The following is a 20,933-nucleotide window of genomic DNA, read 5'->3' on the forward strand; positions in this document are numbered from 1 at the left end:
TTGCCTGTGGAGTTGAGAGAACGCATTTACCGAGAGCTGGTCAAAATACAAGTGAAACGTAAAGAACAATTGCATCCGTTACGTCACCAAATCTTTAACCACTGGTACCTGAAGGGTATAAGAGAACTGATTCGTCAGAAATTGTTTCAGTGGTCAGACCTTGTTCAATACTTCCAGGCCCCCGATGATTCACGTGTTGATCATTTTGGTTACTTCGAGATTAACCTAGAGCAACCCATTGAGGAAGACGAGGTAAAGGATTACCAACATTTGTTACGTGGAATCTACTTAGCGGAAGAGGAAACTTCTAATCGAACTCTGACGTTTCGGTTACAGTATGCAAGATTTACATTCCCAACTGGAGAACGAAGATCACTGGCTAGAAAGTACGTGTATTCTTTTCGAAACAAAGAGACTATAAAAACAGGCAGCTATGCCACGACTTATGTCGTATGTCATCCAACAGATTCCGTGGAAGGAACTCAATGACCATATTCAAACCGTGGATCATTACCATCGATTATTACAAGAACTGTATCCATTCAATTTGGGACGACAAGTGGTGTGTGTCTTAGTGACTTGTTTTCTGGGATTTCGTTTACCAGCCGATTCTTTGTGGACTCTTTACGATCAGTACTTACCACTTCCATGGCCTTAAATGGTCACGAAAAACTCCTTTTGCTCAAAGCCTTGCGTTTTCATTTGGATACTTCTCGACCTCAACAGGAAAAAAAGATTCGTCAACTTTTAGCTACCCAAGACGTGTATGACGATGTGTGTGTAGCTTGTGACTTACACCCTCATTGGACAGATGTTCGTGACTGGAAAAAGGGGGGTTTTGAGGCTTGGACCCAAGAAGTGGCCCAGTATGCACAAGAGTTGTTCAAGGAAAAAAGTTACTTTTCAACCTGTGTTAGTGACGGTGCCAGAAGAACCCGTCACCGAGAACAACCACTCGCTTCAGGACAGGACTGTCATGGACATTCCTGAAAGGTCATTCCGGGAGGACACTTGTGTGACAATACCTCATGTAGAGACTGTAAGAACATTACACACTGTCCCTAGGACATCTTGGTTACCCAAAACATGTTGTACAGACACTTGTTTATATTCCACTTTGATTGTTATGATGTGTTTTTTATTCCTGTACATCACTATTTGGGTTGTATGTATTTTTGTCTTTCGTGTTCATATTTGAAACATTCAATAAACGTGTTCTGAAAAAGTATATAAACTCTTGTCTTGTTTGTTCTTCGTGTCACAAGTGACATTTCTCACACCATGGCTACCTCTACTGTCTCTGCTCCCTCTTCCTCTACTGTCAAAGTCATCGACGAACACTTAGATCGTGCCAGTTGGGAGGCTTTGTATCTTCGCCATCCCTTTAACATGCTCATTGCTGGACCTAGCGGTTCAGGCAAAACCGAATTCGTCAAACGTTTGATCGAACATAAACATCATTTGATCGATCGGCCCCCTCAACGAATCGTGTGGTGTTACAAAGAGTGGCAATCGGCGTACAGCCTCTTGCGAGAAAGTCAAGGCGATTCCATCGTGTTTGTGGAAGGCATTCCTAAAGAAGACGACGGTATCGTCTCTGACTCCCGTCTAACCCATTTGGTCATTTTCGACGACATGTTAGGAGAAGACGAAGAAGAAATTAAATTGTGGTTCACGCGCAAAGGGCATCACCGTAATGCCAGTGTCGTTTACATCACCCAAAATTTGTTTCAACAAAGTAAAGCCCATCGCACCATCAGTCTCAATGCGCATTACGTGGTCTTGTTTAAAAGCCCTCGAGATAAATCGCAAGTGCAAGTCTTAGCCAAACAGTTAGGAACGCCTTGGCTGACTCAGGCGTACGACGATGCCACTCAAACGCCACACGCCTATTTACTCGTCGATTTGAAACCTACGACCCCCGAGGATTTGCGATTTCGTACCCACTTGTTTCACCACTGGTGCCAAGACGGAGGGCCTGTCCTGTACACGTCTCCGTCCTCGACTTCATTTCACTCCCCATGAAAAAAATCTATAAAAACCTCAGACCCTTTTTCGTCTGTCTCACACAGTGTGAACATGACGTCCCTTCAGTCGCATCTTCCCGTCAAATTGATTCGTGCCTTGTATGGCATCAGCCGAGAAAAAGATCCACAAACACGAGCTCGTGTCTTAGAAGCTAGTCTCAAAGAAGTCTTACGATGGTTCACGGTGACGGCACGTCAATTACTCCAAGGAATCATTCAGATTCCTCATCAAACCCAACGCTTTTTCGATCGAAACAAAGTCGCTTTGGTCCAACTGGCCGATCCCCGCATCGACACTCAAACCAAAAAACAAATCATTTTGAAACCTGGAGGGAGCGGTACTCTAGGAGGGGTCATCATTCGCTCACTCTTAAGATGGGATCCTAATGCCCCCAAAGTTATCCCTAAGACAAAAGTCCAACGAAGCCCAAAGAAGAAAAAGAAAAAGACCAAGTCCCCAAGAAGAACTTCTCCAGTGGCGGGACCCTCCTCTTACCAGACACCACCACCATCACCCCGGAAAAAGAAAAGAAGCCCCCAGAAAAAGAAACAGAGAAAAAGTCCCCAGAAAAAGAAAAGTCCACAGAAGAAGAAAACTAGTCGCAAGAGAGGCACTTCGGCCAGGACGCAACCTTACACTCGCAAGCCACGACCTGCCACAGCGTCTCCGGCAGCCTCACGTTTGTCCACTTCTCCGTTGATGTCACCAGGAACTGAAGAGTACTTGGAGACGTTGATTACACCAAGAACTTCTCCGTTGATGACCCCCAAAAGAACTTCCCCAGTGGCAGGACCTTCCAATTTAGCGGCAGTGGCTGCTGCTCACAAAGTACCTTCTCCCAAAATCAAAGTTCAAGAAAGATCGGGCATGTTACAAAGTTTACTGGATTTGTCCAAACAAGAACTGGCTCGATTTAGTCCGTTACGTACCCCTGCACGACGTGTCATGCCTGTCCTCAAACTGATAAAACGTAAAGACAATCAGTGGCGACGCGTTCCAGTATAAAAAAGGCCTGTGACCGAGTAGGGTATCAGTGTTTTTAGGTGCTCCTAAAGACTCAAAGATGTCACCCTCCAGAAAACCCCAAGGAAAGAAAAGGAAAGGACTACCACCACGTTTAGCCAAACATGGGGACCTGTTATCTGTCCTGTCCAAAGCTTCTCCACCCCTACGAAAAAAACTCATTCAAACGGCCTCCAAAGAGGTCATCGATACCGTGTGCGAATGTTGTTTGAACGTTTTGAAAGGCACGATCCCTTTGTCCAAACACCAGAAACAATGCTTAGGCAAACATCGTCACGTTCTTCGGAAAATGGTTCAAAAGAAAATTCCCATTCGTCAAAAAAAGATGATGTTGGTCCAACGTGGAGGCATTTTACCTCTCTTGTTAGGCCCCATACTGAAAGGAGTCTTGGGAACCATGTTGGGAGGACTGATGGGAGCAAGATAAAAAGGCCTTCGGAAGTCCCAAGATCTCAGAATTCACCCCTGACAACCCCATGGAAGGACGAAAACTAGCTTTAGTGCCTTACAAACGATGGATGGAATACCATCGGTGGCAAGAACAACGCACCCCGCATTTACCTCCCAATCCCAATTTGAGCGAGATGTCCCAGTTACAATACGAATTGCAATCCTTGCTGGATCGCCAAGATTTGTCCGAAACAGAAAAATCGCAAAAGTACGGTCAACTCTTGCAACGACTGCAACTCTTTCACCAGAAAGCTTTAGACGAAACAGCTTTACCCACTCTAAAAGATTTTAAGACCTTGATGAAAAGTCCAGCACCATCACCAGTACCAGTACCAGTACCACCAGTACCCGTGACCAAGACAGAAAAAGGAAAAGAAGAAGAAGAAGAAGGGTTTCAAACTCCACCAGAAAAAGTACGCAAGTTAACAACACCACCTACCTCCAGAATTGGATGGATTAAAAAGATGATGGCCACCCCTTCTTCCTCACAAGAGAAAAAGAAAGTGAAGACAGAAGTGAAGACAGAAGTGAAACAAGAGCCGATATCCCCTGCTCAGACATCCTCCTCCTCCTCTTCGACACCTATTGCTGGCCGCACACGCAAAGCCTTGCAATCCAAGAAAATACCCCAAGAGAAAAAGAGTAGCCTCTTCCAAGAGTGGGTGCCTTATTAAGACACCAATCAACACAAAAAAAATGGAAAAAGTCTTAGCCAGCATTTACTACGATCCCTCGCATCCTGCAGGTTACGCAGGAGTTCAAAAATTGTATCGTGCTGCCAAAACGCGACTGAAAAGTCTCCGTTTACCTCAAGTGCAACGATGGTTACAAGAACAAGATACCTACACTTTACACAAACCCATTCGACGCAAGTTTGCCAGAAGTCGCACCCGAGTGGAAGGCATCGATCATCAATGGCAAGCCGATTTAGCCGATGTCTCTCATTTGGCCAGCTACAATCGTGGTTACAAATATTTGTTTTGTGTCATCGACGTCTTTTCCAAATTTGCCTGGGTCGTACCCTTGACTTCCAAATCCAGCAGCGAGTTAGTGCGAGCCCTGCAACGGGTGTTGAAACAAAGCGGTCGTCACCCTCTTCGATGGCAAACGGACAAAGGCACCGAATTTCTGAACCAAGCTTTCCAAAAAGAATTAAAGAAACGTGACATTCATTTTTTTACCACCGAGAATCCCGAAACCAAAGCCAGCATCGTGGAACGTTTTCAACGCACTTTGAAAGAACGCATGTGGAAATATTTTACGCATCACCACACTCTGAAGTACATCGACATCTTACCGCACCTGGTGCAAGCGTACAACCAATCTTACCATCGAAGCATCGGACGTGCCCCACAAGACGTGACTCCCGACAACGAAGTGCTGGTGTTTGAGCGTCTGTTCGGTACGTCCCCGACGAGGGCTGTCCCCAAGAAAAGTGGAGAGTTGACCGTAGGAGATTGGGTGCGCATTGGCAAAACCAAACGCACTTTTGACAAAGGTTACTTACCTAACTGGACGACCGAATTGTTTCGCGTCACTGGACGAGTACATGGCCGTCATCCTGCCGTCTATAAATTGGAAGACATGAACGGAGAAGTACTCAAAGGAACGTTTTATTTGCCCGAGTTACAACGTGTCACCAAAAAAGAAGACGACGTGTACGACATCGAAAGCATTCTCGAACGCAGAACCCGTAAAGTGGGCAAACGACGTGTCAAAGAAGTCAAAGTACGTTGGAAAGGATATCCACCCAGTTTCGATTCTTGGATCGACGCTTCGCAAGTCATCGACTATAAAAAGAAGAAGTGACCATCATGCCCTTTCACACATCAGACGCAGCTACGTCGACCACTCCTTCTTCCCCTAGTTCTTCTGTGCAAGATTTACAAAAACAACCTTTGTGGGTGTGGTGTGGAGAACGTGTGCCTAAAACGCAAATCGTCTTTTTCTGCCAAATCTTCGTGGTGTATTGTGTCATCGGGGCAGCCATCGCCAATTTGAGTTTGCAACAAGGAGACAAACAATTGTGGACCATTTTATTGAGCAGTTGCATCGGTTACCTGCTTCCCAATCCCTCCCTGAAATTCTCCTCGAACGGGAACGTTGTGTCCAGTGCCAGTGCCAGTCACCACTCCAACAACAACCACAACCAGAACCCCATTTTGGGCGGAGACACGCCTCTGACGTCCAGTAATATCCCCTCGGACAGCCACAGAACTCTGGAATTATGAGTCACCAAAACCAATTTTACTTAACCTTACCCAGTGACAGTTCCATGGAGGTATTTCCCAACAACACGTTGTGCTGTTACACGGCCAAATTACCTCAAGCCATCCCCTTAGATCACGAAGCCCATTGGGAAGTGGCTTTAGTGGAAATGATTCACCCAACCCAAGTCCACAATGTCATTGCCCAGCAAAATACTTTTGATGTGGAAGTTCATGACGAGCCATTGCAAGAGTACTTGGATAAGAATGTCAAATATGACAATAAAACCTATGATGAGAAAACTAAAACGTGGACCTACCACTTGTTCATTCTCCCAGGCTATTATTTCAGTGGTCATCATTTGGTCAGCGCCATAGCCTCCAGGTTTAATGGCGTGTTTGGGAAAGCTTTTGACATTGTCAAGAACAAAAGTGTCACCATGGAGTACCACAAAGTAGCTCGTCGCTTCTTGATGAAATTTGAGCGAAGTAAAATCGTGTCCATTCAATTTTGTCCTGAATTGTTTGACATGTTGGGCGGTAACACGGAGATGAGGAAGAGCTTAAAACAAAAACAAAAACCCGAATTACCCATCATTTACGACAACGTGACTTTTGGCCAGTATTTTAATAGCCCGGTAGAACTGAACCAAGGACTGAATTTGATCTTTGTGTATTCCGATGTGGTGGAATACAACGTGGTGGGACACACCTCCGTACCGTTACTGCGTGTCATTCCTTTCAAAGTGGATTCTGCCACAATCGCTGACGAGGAAGGTGGAAACACTTACCACGTTCACCGCGAATTTGTCCATCCTCACTATTTGCCAGTCAGTAAGTCGTATTTGGACACTGTCAACATTACTATAAAAGGAGATTTGGGACAAAATATTCCATTCACCAAAGGAAAAGTCACGGTGAAACTCCATTTTCGAAAACGGTTCTCTCACGACTCGTAAGTCATGTATCCAGTGTACCGAGGGGTGGCTCGACAGCGAGGACACGGTTTAGGAGACATGTTAAAATCGGCCTTTCGTTCGGTGGCCCCGGTGTTGAAACCGATGGTGACACGCGGATTGCACGCCTTGAAAGATGCGGCACTGACGCAAGGCAAAGAATTTCTCCAAAATGTCATCATCGACAAACAAAACCCTAAAGAAGCCTTCATGAGGGCAGGCAAAAATGTCTTGCTGCAAACGGGCAAAGACATTTTGGGCCGACGAGACACACCTATAAATGCCCTGCACGCTACCGAGTCAGGCATTCAGCAAGGACAAGGCAGAAAGAGACGACGAAGAAAACACCCTTTCACCAGACTTCAAGCGAGAAAGGCCAAGAAAAGAAGAACCGTTCGAGACTTAGACGTTTTCGATTATTGAGAAAGAACAGAACAAAAAAATGATGCACCGAGAGTCATGCGCCTGTTCCAAGACAGAACTGGATCTGTTTGCCATGCCCCCCACCATGATGACGATGCAAGAATCCCAGTGGGTGGAATTTCACCCCGTCTCCTCATTGACAGCCTCAGCTCCCATCGAGTTTGAAATCAAAGGACAGCCCGAAGATTACATCGATCTGAATAGCAGTTACTTGTACTTGAAAGTCCAAGTTCTAAAAAAAGATGATAAAGGAGTAGAAGACGATGACGATATAGCTCCCGTCAACAATTTCATGCATTCCTTGTTCAGCTCAGTGGATTTGTACTTGAATAACAAACTGATCAGCAGCAGCATGGATACTTACCCTTACCGTGCCTACCTGGAAAATCTCTTGACGTACGGAATAGATGCCAAGACAAGTCATCTCAATGCCTGTGTGCTGTGGGTAGATGACACACCGGACAAGTTCGACGCAATAGATAAAAGCAATGAAGGCTTTGAGGCAAGAGAAAGCAAAATCTTAAACAAGAAAAGTTTAGAACTGATGGATCGTTTGCATTTGGACATGTGGTTGCAAGAGAAATATTTGCTGAACGGAGTCAATGTCCGCTTGAGACTGAATCGCAGCAGTACCACTTTCCATTTGCAGGCTCTTAATCTTGATAAGGCTCCTAAAAGCACAATTTTAGAGGCCAAACTCTACGTACGACGCGTAGAAGTGTTACCTAAAGTGGCAAACGAAATCAGTCAGACGTTGAGCAGAACGACCGCCAAGTATCCCATCCGACGCGTGGAAGTGAAAACGTTCACCATTCCCGCTAACCTTCAATCCATAACCCAAGATCATCTGTTTCAAGGACAGCTACCCAAGCGTTTAATCCTTGGTATGGTCGAGAATGAAGCCTTCAACGGAGCCATCGCTAAAAATCCATTCAACTTTCAACACTTCAATGTGTCCAAGATCGAAGTCAGTCGCGATGGCAAGACCTTGTGTACCCGACCCTTTGAACCTAAGTTTGGTGACGACGAGAAGAATTACTTGAGATCGTACTTGTCCCTGTACGAAGCCACCGGCCAGTTAGGAACCAACACCAGTCACGGCATTGAGTACGACGAATATGACGGAGGCTATGCTTTGTGGGCTTTCGATTTCACTCCAGACCAAGGCAGCGACGAGGGACATTTCCACCCTATAAAATCTGGCCAGATTCGTGTGGAACTTCAGTTTACAAAGCCACTGAAACAGACAGTGAACGTCATCCTGTATGCAGAATTCGATAATACGATAGAAATCAACAGTTTGAGAGAAGTCATTCTAGATTATTAGAAAGCCATGGAAGACTGTTATCCCTCTTTACCTAGTGGAGAAACTTTGGAGATGGAATGTAAGGAGACCGTGGAAGGAGAAGAATCTCAAGACAAAGACGAAGAAGATATCATGATGAAGTCGAGATGGCCAGAACAAGAAGCCCATTTAGTCTGCTGTTTTGCCAAACACTTGGTCGACAAAATGACAGAATTGATCAAGAAAAATTGTTATGGATGTCAAAACGATCATCCCAGTCAAATTCAACACGATAAATGCCTGATGTTGAGTCAAGAAGAAAAATTGGACGAGTATCTGGACGAAGCTTGGAGTCTCATCTCGAACAAAGACGTGTTGCACCAGTGGTATAAAGACTTGCGTGAACATTCTTGTCCACCATTAACCACACAAGAGATCCATCGTATCGAAGCTCTCCTGAATCAGAGTGAGGAAACAGAACGAATAACCGTTTATTCGTCAGACATTTTCAAGCAAAAAGTCAGGATCGAATTGACGACTTATTATTACCTGTGAAGAAGAAAACAAACACAAAAACAATGGATACCTGGGAACTTTATTACCTTTTGAACCACAGTTCGTATACGTCTTCTTGGAATCCCGTCGTCTGTGCTAAAGATGAACTCCCTCATCGCAAACCTAAAGACCATCAAGCTTACGTGATCAACACGGACGACAGTCATCTCCCAGGAACCCACTGGGTAGCCGTCTACTTTCCTCAAGAAGGCTGTGTGGAATATTTCGATTCGTATGGATTGCCCCCTTTGGAAGACGATATCATCGACTTTATGAGAAGAAATGCTCAAACCACCCGATTCAATAACGTGAAATTACAAGGCACAGATTCCTTGGTGTGTGGACAGTACTGTGTGTATTTTCTGCATCATCGCAGCCTGGGCTATTCCTTAGAACATTTAGTGACTCATTTCGATCCTCGTTCTTCTGCTAGAAACGATGTGAAAGTAGATCGATGGTTTTGTGACCATTATGCTTATCTTTTGTCTCAAGCTAGGAAACGTAGTGTCCATCAATGGCCTAATGATTTCCAACAGTGGAAATCACAATTTCATTCACAACGTTGTCAGCCTTGTTTAAAGCAGATTGAATTTAAAGAAAAAAATGTTTGTGATTTGAAAAAAATTGTTTGATGTTATAGTGTTGGTTTATTGTTAAAAATGTTGTTGTTTAGTGTTAAGTGATTTTTTGAATAAAAAATGTTGTGTTTAGAAAAAAAATGCCTTTGTGGTTTGTTTAGCTATAAGAATGTTGGATTGATGCTCTTTCATTTCTTACTATCCCTCTCATGAACGTTGCGGCTCGAAAACCGTGTGGGGATGTTTTCCTTCACGTCCGCGCTTTCACTTTAAGAACCGGGTTGTTCCCAGTCTAACCATCCATTGTCGACTCATCCTCCTAAGAAGATGTGCTCCAAACTAGCTAAGCTCAACGAAGCCTACGTGAATCTACATAGGGTCAGACACAGTCTGATACCGAAACCAGAAGAAATAGAGAATGTGAGAATGTTAAAAATCACTGAAGACCTGATAGAAGAGCTCTTCAGAGAAGAAATGAACAGGGAGAAAGAAGAATGGACAGAGAAGTACAGACTTCAGAGACAGCAGCAACAGCAGCAGCAACAACAGCAACAGCAGCAACCTGAAGCTGACAGAGGCTTTGTCGATTGTCGTATCGACACCAAAGAATTCTTCTTCTCTTTCCGAAGAAGCAGACCTATCGCCAGAAAGTCTATCCTCAGAGGACATCGCATTCTTAGAAACTAAAAAAGAATGCCATAGCAAAAAAAAACAGCCCTTTTCAGGGCTACCCAATACTCTAGAAAAGAAATAACGATCCATTTGCCAATGTGTGTAGGTAGAGTAGTGTGAAAATAAACACTAACTCTTTCTTAAAAAATGTGAGGGTATGAGTTTGTGTGTTTGTGTAATTGTGTTTGTAAGTGATAAAGTAGGTTGGTGTGGATAGTAGATTAAAATGATGTTTGTTTTTTGGGCTGTTTGAGGTGTATATTTTGGGTTAGATTGGATTGCTTTGCGTATGTGGATAGTCTATTGAAGTGATGGGTAGCATAAAAAAGTGAGCGAGTGTTTCTTTTAGGTCCGCGCGTTGTTGTTGTTTCTTGGTCATGATCTAGGTAAGATGAATTTTATGTTTTTTAGGGAATGTTTTCGTTCACGTCCGCGCTTTCAGTATAAAATGAAACTCGTTCGGCAGTCCAGCTACCCTTGTTGATTGATCAACACCAAAAATGAACACGAGACTGGAGAAACTGTTGGAACTTCATGTGCATCTGGAATATGCCAGGCGCATATTAAATGAACTGGCCGCTGAAGCCATTGTCGAGGAGGGAAGGATAAGAGAGGAGGAAAGAAGAAAAAAAGAAGAGGAGGAAAGAAGATATAAAGAAGAGGAGGAGGAAAAGGAGAGAAGAAAAAATTTCAGAATCCCAGAGAGTGAAAATTGGGATTCTGAAGCGACATATCCTGCCTCTGCTCTCTCCCCCCAAAAGGTAAAAAGTAACTGGGGGATAAGATGTGTATGTGGCGCCAGGCCTGGAAGGTGCCACCATTAACCAGGTGTCCATGAAGTTCCAAACAAAAACAGCCCTTTTCAGGGCTACCCAATACTCTAGAAAAGAAATAACTATTAATTTGCCAATGTGTGTAGGTAGAGTAGTGTGAAAATAAACACTAACTCTTTATTAAGATATTGTGAGGGTATGTGTTAGTGTGTTTGTGTGTTTGTAAGAGCTCAGGTATGTTTGTGTGAATAGTAGATTATGGGTTTCTTAGCAAATGTGGAGAGTATAGTTAGGGTTATATTATATGAAATGAGAAAGTAGGGGGATGTTTTCCTTCACGTCCGCGCGATGTTTGGTCATCATCTAGGTAAGATCCATTTTATGTTTTAGGGGGATGTTTTCCTTCACGTTCGCGCTTTTCGTATAAGAACCCACAGTATTCGTCGTTCAAACCATTCTGCAAAGAATAAAAAGAAGATGGCGTCAAAACAAATCGACAAATTACAAACCTTGCAAGACGTTTTAGACAACTTAGGAATAATGGAACAGATGCTAATAAGACTCGTTGAAGACCATTATTCCTATAGTCCCCATCGTGTAAAGATGGAAATTAACAATTTAAGGAAAGCAAAGGACAAGATTAGTGGTGTCATGAAAGAGATCAAGGAGGAGAAGGAGGATGAAGAGGAAAGAATAAGAATACGCAATTGGAACGAAAAAATTGAAAAAGAAGAGGAAAATGAGAAGAGGAAGAAAGAAGAAGAGGAGGAAGAGAAGAAAGAAGAGAAGAAGAAAAAAAAGAAAGAGAAGAAGAGTGTAGGAGATAAAATAAGAACTTGGTGGAGGAAAAGAAGAAATTAGAAGAAGAAAACCCAAAGGCCCTTTTCAGGGCCAGCCATATTTCTCGAAAAGAGATGGTCTTTGAATTGCCTACCCCTTTTTAAAAAAAAATTTTTATTTTTTTTTTTAAAAACAAAAATCCTATGTTCAATTTCCCTTGTCGCTCAACAGTCCCACGATTTTTCTCCATGTTAATTTCCCTTGTCGCCAGATTGTCCCACGATTTTTCTCCATGTTAATTTCCCTTGTCGCCAGATTGTCCCACGATTTTTCTCCATGTTAATTTTCCATTGTCGCCAGATTGTCCCAAGGGGGTCTGTAATGCTAATTTCCATTGTCGCTAGGGTATCCCACTTCACTACTCACATGCCAGTTTGCATCAGAATATATTCAGTGGTTACTACGCTATGCTGGTTACAGGGCTTAGCCAAAATAGAGACGCAGTATTGATGGAAACAGGGTACTTATTACGTCCAAATATATGCCTTAACTGCGATTAGGTTATATAGCTAAATGTACCTACTACACGTAACAAAGTAAATGTAATGGTGGCATATATATATATATATATATATATATATATATATATATATATATATATATATAGAGAGAGAGAGAGAGAGAGAGAGAGAGAGAGAGAGAGAGAGAGAGAGAGAGAGAGAGAGAGAGAGAGATGCTTTTGGCTCGATGTGTGAACGGATAAAGATACAAAATAGGTAATTGCAATAGGGCTTCTTCATTTCAAACAGGGTCTTACCAATAATTTTATTTTACAAAAGACAACATGACATTTTAAATAATCAGTTCAAATTGCCAATGATGGCTTTATTTATCTCGTTAATCTTACCATTGCGTTAAGGGTATCAATTTCAAATTCCCTAGGAGACAGACCGTTTTATGATTATTATGCTGCTTGTTAAGACAATGCTTTCGAGTAGCCGTCTGTTTCATTTAACAACATGGCTAACGAGCATGTAATATTTATTATATTTCGAAAGCAGCTTATAGTTCATGATCTGCCAAATTCATTCGTAGATAGATAGATACATAGATTCATAGATAGATTGATAAATAGATAGATAAATATATAGATAGATATGTGTGTGTGTGTGTGTGTGTGTTACAAACTTACAAATACGCACGATGTGGAGCTGGGCGGACAACCCCGCACTTTGCAGACAATGGTCACAAAGGGACTGTCGATAAAGCGGAATGCGAATAATCTGGCATTCAGCAGATTTCGTTTTCGGGGTAAAGTTTTGAAGTCGGTGACCAAGTCGATATCCATAGTACACCTGTGCAGAAAGCGAAATTACTGAATAACCCTCAAAATCAAGTGGTTTAATCACGAGGGAAGCTCATGTTGTTATGTCATTTGGAAATTTAGGTCTCTTAGCTCATTTTGGCAAGGAGGCAACCTGTGTATTCTGGTCTCATTAATTAGTAGTGTATTAGTGAAATAACAATTGTGATAGCTACCTAAGTTATAAAGACGTGTTTGTATTTGCAAGGTACTTCACCGTATGATGACTTGTCCTTTGGTCTGGTGTCGCAACTGATGACATCACAAATAACATAGAAAACTACACGAGGTATCCAAACCTACATCGTCAATAAGTTAACCTTTAGATGAAACATTGGAATATCAATCGAAACTCTTAACAGGCAGCTATTATGAAAACTGGTAAAGCTTTAAGATTTTTAGTAAACTGGAAGGCAGGCGGGAATGTGGGTGGTCAATTTAAATCTCATTTCAATTTACTTTTCATAACTACAAAAGGGAAATAATCACCACAAGTAGTATATTCTAATATTATTTTCAAACACGGTAATTGTTTAGCCAATAACTCGGAAAATTTCCGGAAGAAATAAAAAAGAAATAAAATAAGTGAATGGAAGGACGGCTGGAGAAATACATTACAAGAAAAGAATAAACAGAAAGCAAACAGATACGTCGGTACTTGATTATATGTTTAGTTTTGTAAACAAGTCGATATAAAAATGTATTGTGATTGATAAAGAGATATATAAATAAATTTGCATGTTGAGATAGGTAGAAATAATATAAACCTACAGTAAATTGTGGTTTCTTCGCAATTGTTTGGTGTTGCAGTTACCAAAGTTCGCAGACATATTGCACCTTGTTTGCTGTTAAATAGACTTGAATTTAGCAACTCTTTCATTTTGCAACAGTTTACTAATGTATTCCGCAAAAACAAATAGCGAGCGAATAAAAGTTATTTAATATTAATATGTACATATAGACATTCTATATATTTTTTTTATAGACTTCTAGGGATGGATTATAACAAGTACAAGGGACGCCGTAGTAGCTCTAGATAGACTTCTAGGGATGGATTATAACAAGTACAAGGGACGCCGTAGTAGCTCAGTTGATAGGAAGCGTCGGTTTCGTTATACATTGGTCGAGGGCACAATATTTTCAACAGCCACATGGGAAGGCTGTCTCGTTTTGTCCTTGGGACATACAACTGGCTCTCATTTTCTAAACTTTATATGCACAAACGGAGTGCTAAAAGGGCCGTTAAAAACCAATCAACAACAGCAGCAACCATGTGTTAGTTCCGCTTCAGAAACAATCTTCACGTGTATTGGAGAGTGTCATCTACGTACCCGTATTCGGTTATGTTTTTCGACGTAATACCGCCTGGAACGCGTCCAGAAAAGGCGATGCAGGTCTCTGGCATGACAATGTAATCGCCTAAGGAAGAAAAAATGGAATTGTATACTTGCTTGACGGTTATTGCTACCTTATTTGTAACTTCTCAATTACTTTTTGCTTCTTCACTATATTGTAACAGTCTTGTATAAAATCAATACATCTATTTCAAATGTTAATCGAAAGCAAATATAAAGTGATTTTGTAATGTTCTTCTCGTTTCACTCTCTCTCTCCATTGATACAAAGATTCTTGTCTTTTGGACAGGTTGTTTACATTTGGTTACAATATTTTTAATTATTCAATAGTTCCAAAGAAGAGTCGACTGTACTACATAATGTCTACACTACTGCGTACCATTGACCCGGTGATGCCATAGCTATTCTTGTGTTATATTTCCATACAAAAGCAATTTACATCCGGGTGCGACAATGCACAATAAAGGTTTCATCATAAATCTTCCACTTAGGAATCATCTGAATTTGATTCACATTCTTTTCTGTCATTGCCTGAATTATTTTGAGTCATTGCAACTATCATCGTTCAATCTGACTCTTACCTGGCTGCGAGAAATTTACGCCATGTTAAAGCATTCTTAACGTCTCCAGTTTCCTTACTGGTAGCTGTCCCTTGTCCCTTTATAACACGATTGTGCAGAATCAAAATTTAGTTCTGTCCTTACAGCCTATATTTCTAACTCGAAAGTACAATTGAAAGCAAGATGTTACTCGTAAGCAAGGATCATCTTGCTAACAGGAACATATTTGGGGATAGAAAACAAGGTTCGAGGAAATAACAGATGTTTTGCACAGAGATAAACTACAAAAACCTTCACAGGCTGGTGTAGACAGAATGTGAACCCCTTTCCCACTGATTGTGAGTCTCAGCTAACAACCGAGCCATCCAGTGGAGAACGAAACTATTAATGTATCTATAATGATGTATCACCAGAGCCTCAAATAAACTTTATTAGTTTTGATGTAAAAAAAAGATGCAGACAAGGACAATGTAACAAAAAGATGGCTGAAAATATAAAGTCACTTTGACCTTGTAAAAGGTCAAGGTGGCTTTGTTACGGAATTGACATGCACATATTTATCTAAAGAAAAGGTAAACTAACGTCTACATAATTGTGCGTGAAATGAACTGATACCTAAATAACAACATTAACTAAGCCTGAAAGTTACATTACCGTAATATACCTTTGGAATGGTAATGTTACTCTCACAGGGAATTGTCAATACAAATCTTTACAGGTGTGGATTAAATAAGGTTAAAGATATTGAATTTATAACTAACTGATAGCTGAAAATAAAAACACCATTTCCGTGCGAAATAGGTTTACTATTACCAAGATTCTATACAACTGTGATCATGTTTTAGAGATACATCAATATAACAGTTTTCCAATGCAGGTAAAAACTGCATCCTACATGTTATGAGTGTAAGAGAGATGATAAAATTAACTTAATCACGAAATTAGGTCAGAATGACCTAGTTCTGGTAAAGTTGTGCTAAACTTTGTGATATGCATGCACTTATTTTTGATGATTGGATCTGAAATCGGGTTGAAGATACTGAGAGTGTAACGGATAGCTATAAATATCATGGTTTGCCAAAAGTAAAAGGTAGGTCATGCTGACTTAATTCTGAGTTATTACTAATTAAGTGCATCCACAAATTGGATTTCATGAGGTCAAGATTTAATGAATGAATACCCGAAAACACCAAGGTCACATCGAAATCAACAGTCACGGTGACCTAGATTTTGTATGATTGTTAATTTACATTTGTTTCCACGCACAAATTCTTGTGCGTGCAGATGAAATATGATTCAAAATATTGAGTGGGTGGTCGAGTAGTCTAAGGCTCTCGTCTTCACAGATCACTGACATCTCACCTCTGTCCTAATGTATTCGAATATGGGCTCTATTAATTGGAGAGAGATTAAAAACAACGTCACTCACGGACAAAATTATTTCTCAGTAACCTTGCTTTATCATTTAATATCGTTGGGCTACTCTCACTGAGATGCATATACATACTAAAGTTGACGCGTATACGTGAAGTAGGCTATACGACATTGATGGTGCAACAAGACAGATGAAAATCCAAACGCCAGTCAAGCAAAAAGCACAGACTATGCTGGCCTTAGTTTGACCTGCATGAGCTGCTTCTTCCTAGATGCAGCCACCTACTAGCTCTCATCAGTGTTGATAGAACTGGGTTGAGGACAAGTGAACGCATGGTCACACAGGCCAAAGATAAATATTGCAGTTGTGTGATCGACTTGACTGATTACCTACCCACTGAGTTCCCTTTTGCGTTTAGTTCCTAAGGGGTAGAAACAATTTACCTTCAAACTGGACAGATACGTTCCACGCCTTTAGAGTTGAAAGAAGGTATCACCCATTGGTAATAGATCGATAGAACGTGGCACTGGAACTTAACCGAGTAATTGCAATGTAATCGTTGTGTTGCATAAAGACCAAACAAGATGCAACGAATGTTACGTTTTGTTACATATGGGGCCTTACATATACTGCATATAGCAAAACACGCATTGCCGTGTAATGGATGCTACTATTGGTCTTCTTACAGTCCAGGCAGACCCATGAGTGAGTTATATTTCATGTGTACCTGTGGCCCGGGTGGATATCAAAGGTTTTCTTTTTTATAGAGAGAGAACAATTGTCATCGGTACTGCTAACTCAGAGACAATATCTAAACGTTCATGGAGTACATAATACACAATGACTGATTAGTTTACATTTTACTTCTTCTCATCTTGACCGCTCCGGTAGCCTAGTGGTTAGAGCGTCCGCCTCGGAAGCGGGAGGGCGTGGGTTCGAACCCCGGCTGAGTCATGCCAAAGACTTACAAAAATGGTACCAACAGCTGCCTCGCTAGGCGTTCAGCATTAAGAGGTTAGTGATAGGACTGGTCGGCCTGGTGTCAGGATAGTGTGACTGGGTGGAACATCATGCTTTATGTCTGCGGCATGATGCTCCAGTACTAGACATCGCTATAAACTGCCACACTGCAGACATTGTAGCAATATGACTGAAAATGTTTTAAAGCTACGTTAAAAATCCTAATCACACACACACACACACTTCTTCTCATCTCGCCTCCGGCCACATACAGTCCTATAAATATTAATCCGCCGATCTTTGATTATGAAATGTACTTAACATTAGCTAGCTAAATATCATAAATATACCAAATGGGAATCATACTAATTTTGCTTATAATTATTAAAGTTTTGAAGTTGAAAGATGTGTTTCCGCTAGTGAGTTAGACGGCATTTCTCGCAAAGCAGGATTGTGATTTATCAGAAGAGACTCACAAGGTTTAAGAAAATTCGGAACTGAATTGGTGAAATTTACGAGCGTCCACATGCATTATAAGTAGGTGCTCCTTTTAGCTGTGTCTGATGTTACAATTTTCAATAATCATGAATGTTAAACTAAGTATTGTGCAACAGGCTTAATAGTGATGTATATGGCATATATACGTCACCCAAGTCTACCGTTTGTCGAATAGGCTTCATGTACAATTAGTTTTATCCCTAAAAGATGCATTTTATTTGCAAAAAATAAGGGATATGTTCAATGTATCAAAGTTGTATGCAAAGTTCACTTCAAAATGGATTATCCCTAAGAGTGAGTGCTTACCACTGTCAAAATCTGTGGACAAAAGGATATGAATCTTTTTTTAAAGTTATTCTTTAAGACACTCACTGCGAAGTGATACACGATACTTAATTGAAGAAAATAAGACATCACTTACTCCATTAGCTGTTTCTTCATAATCAGATTCACGGGCCCTGCCCACCTGAACTGAACTCTGTATTACTAATACCCATTAATGTATATGCGATGCACAAGTGCTTTCTTTCAGTCGACTTTGATTCAAGTCAGTGAGATACCAGACATATATTTTGGGGAAGTCGGGGAGTTGGGGCGGGGAAATGGATTATTGTGTATGGATGTAGTAGCTAAACATAATTATTCGAAATGTCCTTAAGTAGAAACAGCGTACAAATAAATAGTTTGATTATTATCAAAACAGATGCGAGTAGGTTACCACTCCGTTCTTCATGGCTGAAGTTGGATAAGCACTGAAGGACGTGTATTGTACACGTAGGCCACTAGTGCAGTAACGACGTACGACTTGCACGTGCTCAGGTGTACAACTAACTGCAATCACTCGTCTAAGGCGACAGTTTGTACTCACTATATTTTTGTTAAATCTCGTTTTTAAGTCACAAGAGTCTTGCTGAATGAGATTAAATATGTAACCAACTTACTTGGTCCCTCTATCTCCCAGGAAAGCTCTTCACCGATGAAAGCCGATGGCTTTGGTAGACCAGTAACAGGATCAAGAAGGCGACTGACTACGATCAACGACGGTGTCACATTCATTTGACGTAAAGCCTTTGCCCTGAAATGTAATTGCCTCAATAGCAAATGTTCCAAGTGTTATGAACATTAATTGATGATATTTGCAGATCAGCTCCTATATTTTGTTTTTCAAAACATTATATACTGTGTATCAAAGGACAAAATAACACCTTCTACGTCTGTCCAAATAAGATGCAGAGATGTGTTCGAGATCTATATTAAAGGGGCAGCCAAATGTGTTACCATAGGTTACAAAGTTTTGCTGAAGCTAACTCATTTTTAAAGCTATCGGTAAACTACAAAGAAGGAGAGAAAACTGCGACAATGTGTACTAGTATAGGTAGAGGCAAAAATAATATAAAAAATTAAATAAAAGAAGTCAAATACACAAATGTATTCTTCCCTTCTTTGCCTATAACTCACAAGTTTTAAGATATTATAATATTCCAAATGTGTTTTAACAAATGTAATAATGGCTTAAACTCTATTTGCCTATCATCACAATGATAGAAAAGAAGAGGAGGAATATGACTAGTTGTCATGCTTTTCTGTTATTTGTCTTTAGGGTATTCCTCTAGCTTTATGGGTACTTTACAGGGAAAAGGGTTCGATACTGTCATCTAAATTGCTCACGATGCTCACACAATTGTGACAAAAGACTCATCGCGTATGCTTCGTTCGATACCATCATTCCGGATCTGGTTACAGCGGAGGATATAGGTTACACTTTCTCCCGCAATGATTTCCTGCAAGGCCAGGTGGCTACTGCTTAAAACCAGTCTTATATCCATATCCTGTTTGAAAATATGGATGCAGTAATAAAAAGTGCTCAATAAATAAATCTACTTATTAATTATCAGTAGCACATATATTTTTGAGTCCTTGGATTAAACGAGCCAACAGGCATAAACTTTATTTTCAAATGGAAGGTACACATTTCAAGCAACATACATTTAATACCAGCACACATGTGTGTGTGTGTGTGTGTGTGTGTGTTAAACTGAAGGCAGATGTTACTATCACTATGACGCATTTAGTTTTGTAAACTAAGATGTGCGGAGGGACGATCAGGCGTTTCTCGTCAAATCTTTGCTAAATGGAGATAGGTTTATAGTACAGGTACTATTATAAATTGTTATGCCAGATAGGGAAACAGACCAACATACATAAAAATGAAAGGAGGGACGCTGGTGAGCACATACCGTCATACAGCCGGTTATGAGGAAGGTCCTTTTGTCTGAAGACACGAAGGTGAAGCATTCAGTCTGCGAGTTATTGGCTAGAGCATACTTGTATATATGCGAGTCGGGGTTGCTGACTGTCACACTACCACCTGGGTTACAACCTACGGAAAACAAAAGAAAGAACCAGATGTAATCACTGTTCCACAGCCTACATACACGAAGTTCTTTGTAGTCTCCAGTAGCCATTGCAAACAAGAGTTATCATGCAGACAGTCAATTCATACTCAAAGTGATAATGACATATTGTCCCCTTTTTGCTAATTAAGCTCTTTTTGGAATATACTCTCTTTAAAGTAAATTTTAGCTTGGGGTATTTTTTTGTCTTGTTAAATGTAAAAGGTAAATGTTTAATTAGCCCTATATAGACAGTATTGCGGTAAAATGTTGACAATGTGTGTATGTACATGCAAGGCACTCCATACACAAGATAATAAAACAAAGAACATTCTTTCCAGTGACATGTAGTCTTGATTATTGTTCGGTTTTGGTCCTAACATCCTAACACCAAATGCAAAACCTGATATCACTGTCCACCCCTACAGTTACTCAAAGCCTATGACTTCCACCAAGTCCGATTTTACTTGGTGGAAGTCATAGGCTTTGAGTAACTGTGGAGTGACACCAGTAGCTCAATGATTGCGTTTCTGAGCCACTACTACTGGGGTTTTACTTGCAAAATATGCAGTCCATTCATGTAATGTCTATACTCACTTGAATGTACAATACAAGTAACCATTTGACGGTAACCGATAACATTATGCAATCTATACTAAAGGAAACCTTTCACAATATACAATATAAGTCATTACTATT

General features: G+C 40.9%; 1 protein-coding gene across 1 annotated transcript in view; it reads right to left on the reverse strand.

Moving 5' to 3' along the window:
• LOC149774979 (uncharacterized) overlaps window positions 1–20,933 on the reverse strand; it is a 54,498-nt gene that overhangs the window by 12,637 nt on the left and 20,928 nt on the right. Inside the window, exons 3-7 of the mRNA XM_089944573.1 lie at window positions 20,079–20,221; window positions 19,519–19,670; window positions 18,783–18,916; window positions 14,425–14,512; window positions 12,923–13,085 (exon numbers count right to left, since the gene is read on the reverse strand). Of these exons, the coding sequence (XP_089800699.1) occupies window positions 12,923–13,085; window positions 14,425–14,512; window positions 18,783–18,916; window positions 19,519–19,670; window positions 20,079–20,221 (680 nt within the window). The remainder of the gene's footprint in view (window positions 1–12,922; window positions 13,086–14,424; window positions 14,513–18,782; window positions 18,917–19,518; window positions 19,671–20,078; window positions 20,222–20,933) is intronic.

This window comes from Sinohyriopsis cumingii, unplaced genomic scaffold, assembly GCF_028554795.1.
Source record: "Sinohyriopsis cumingii isolate HCF-2022 unplaced genomic scaffold, ASM2855479v2 utg000043l, whole genome shotgun sequence".
In the NCBI taxonomy this organism is placed as follows: Eukaryota; Metazoa; Mollusca; class Bivalvia; order Unionida; family Unionidae; genus Sinohyriopsis; species Sinohyriopsis cumingii.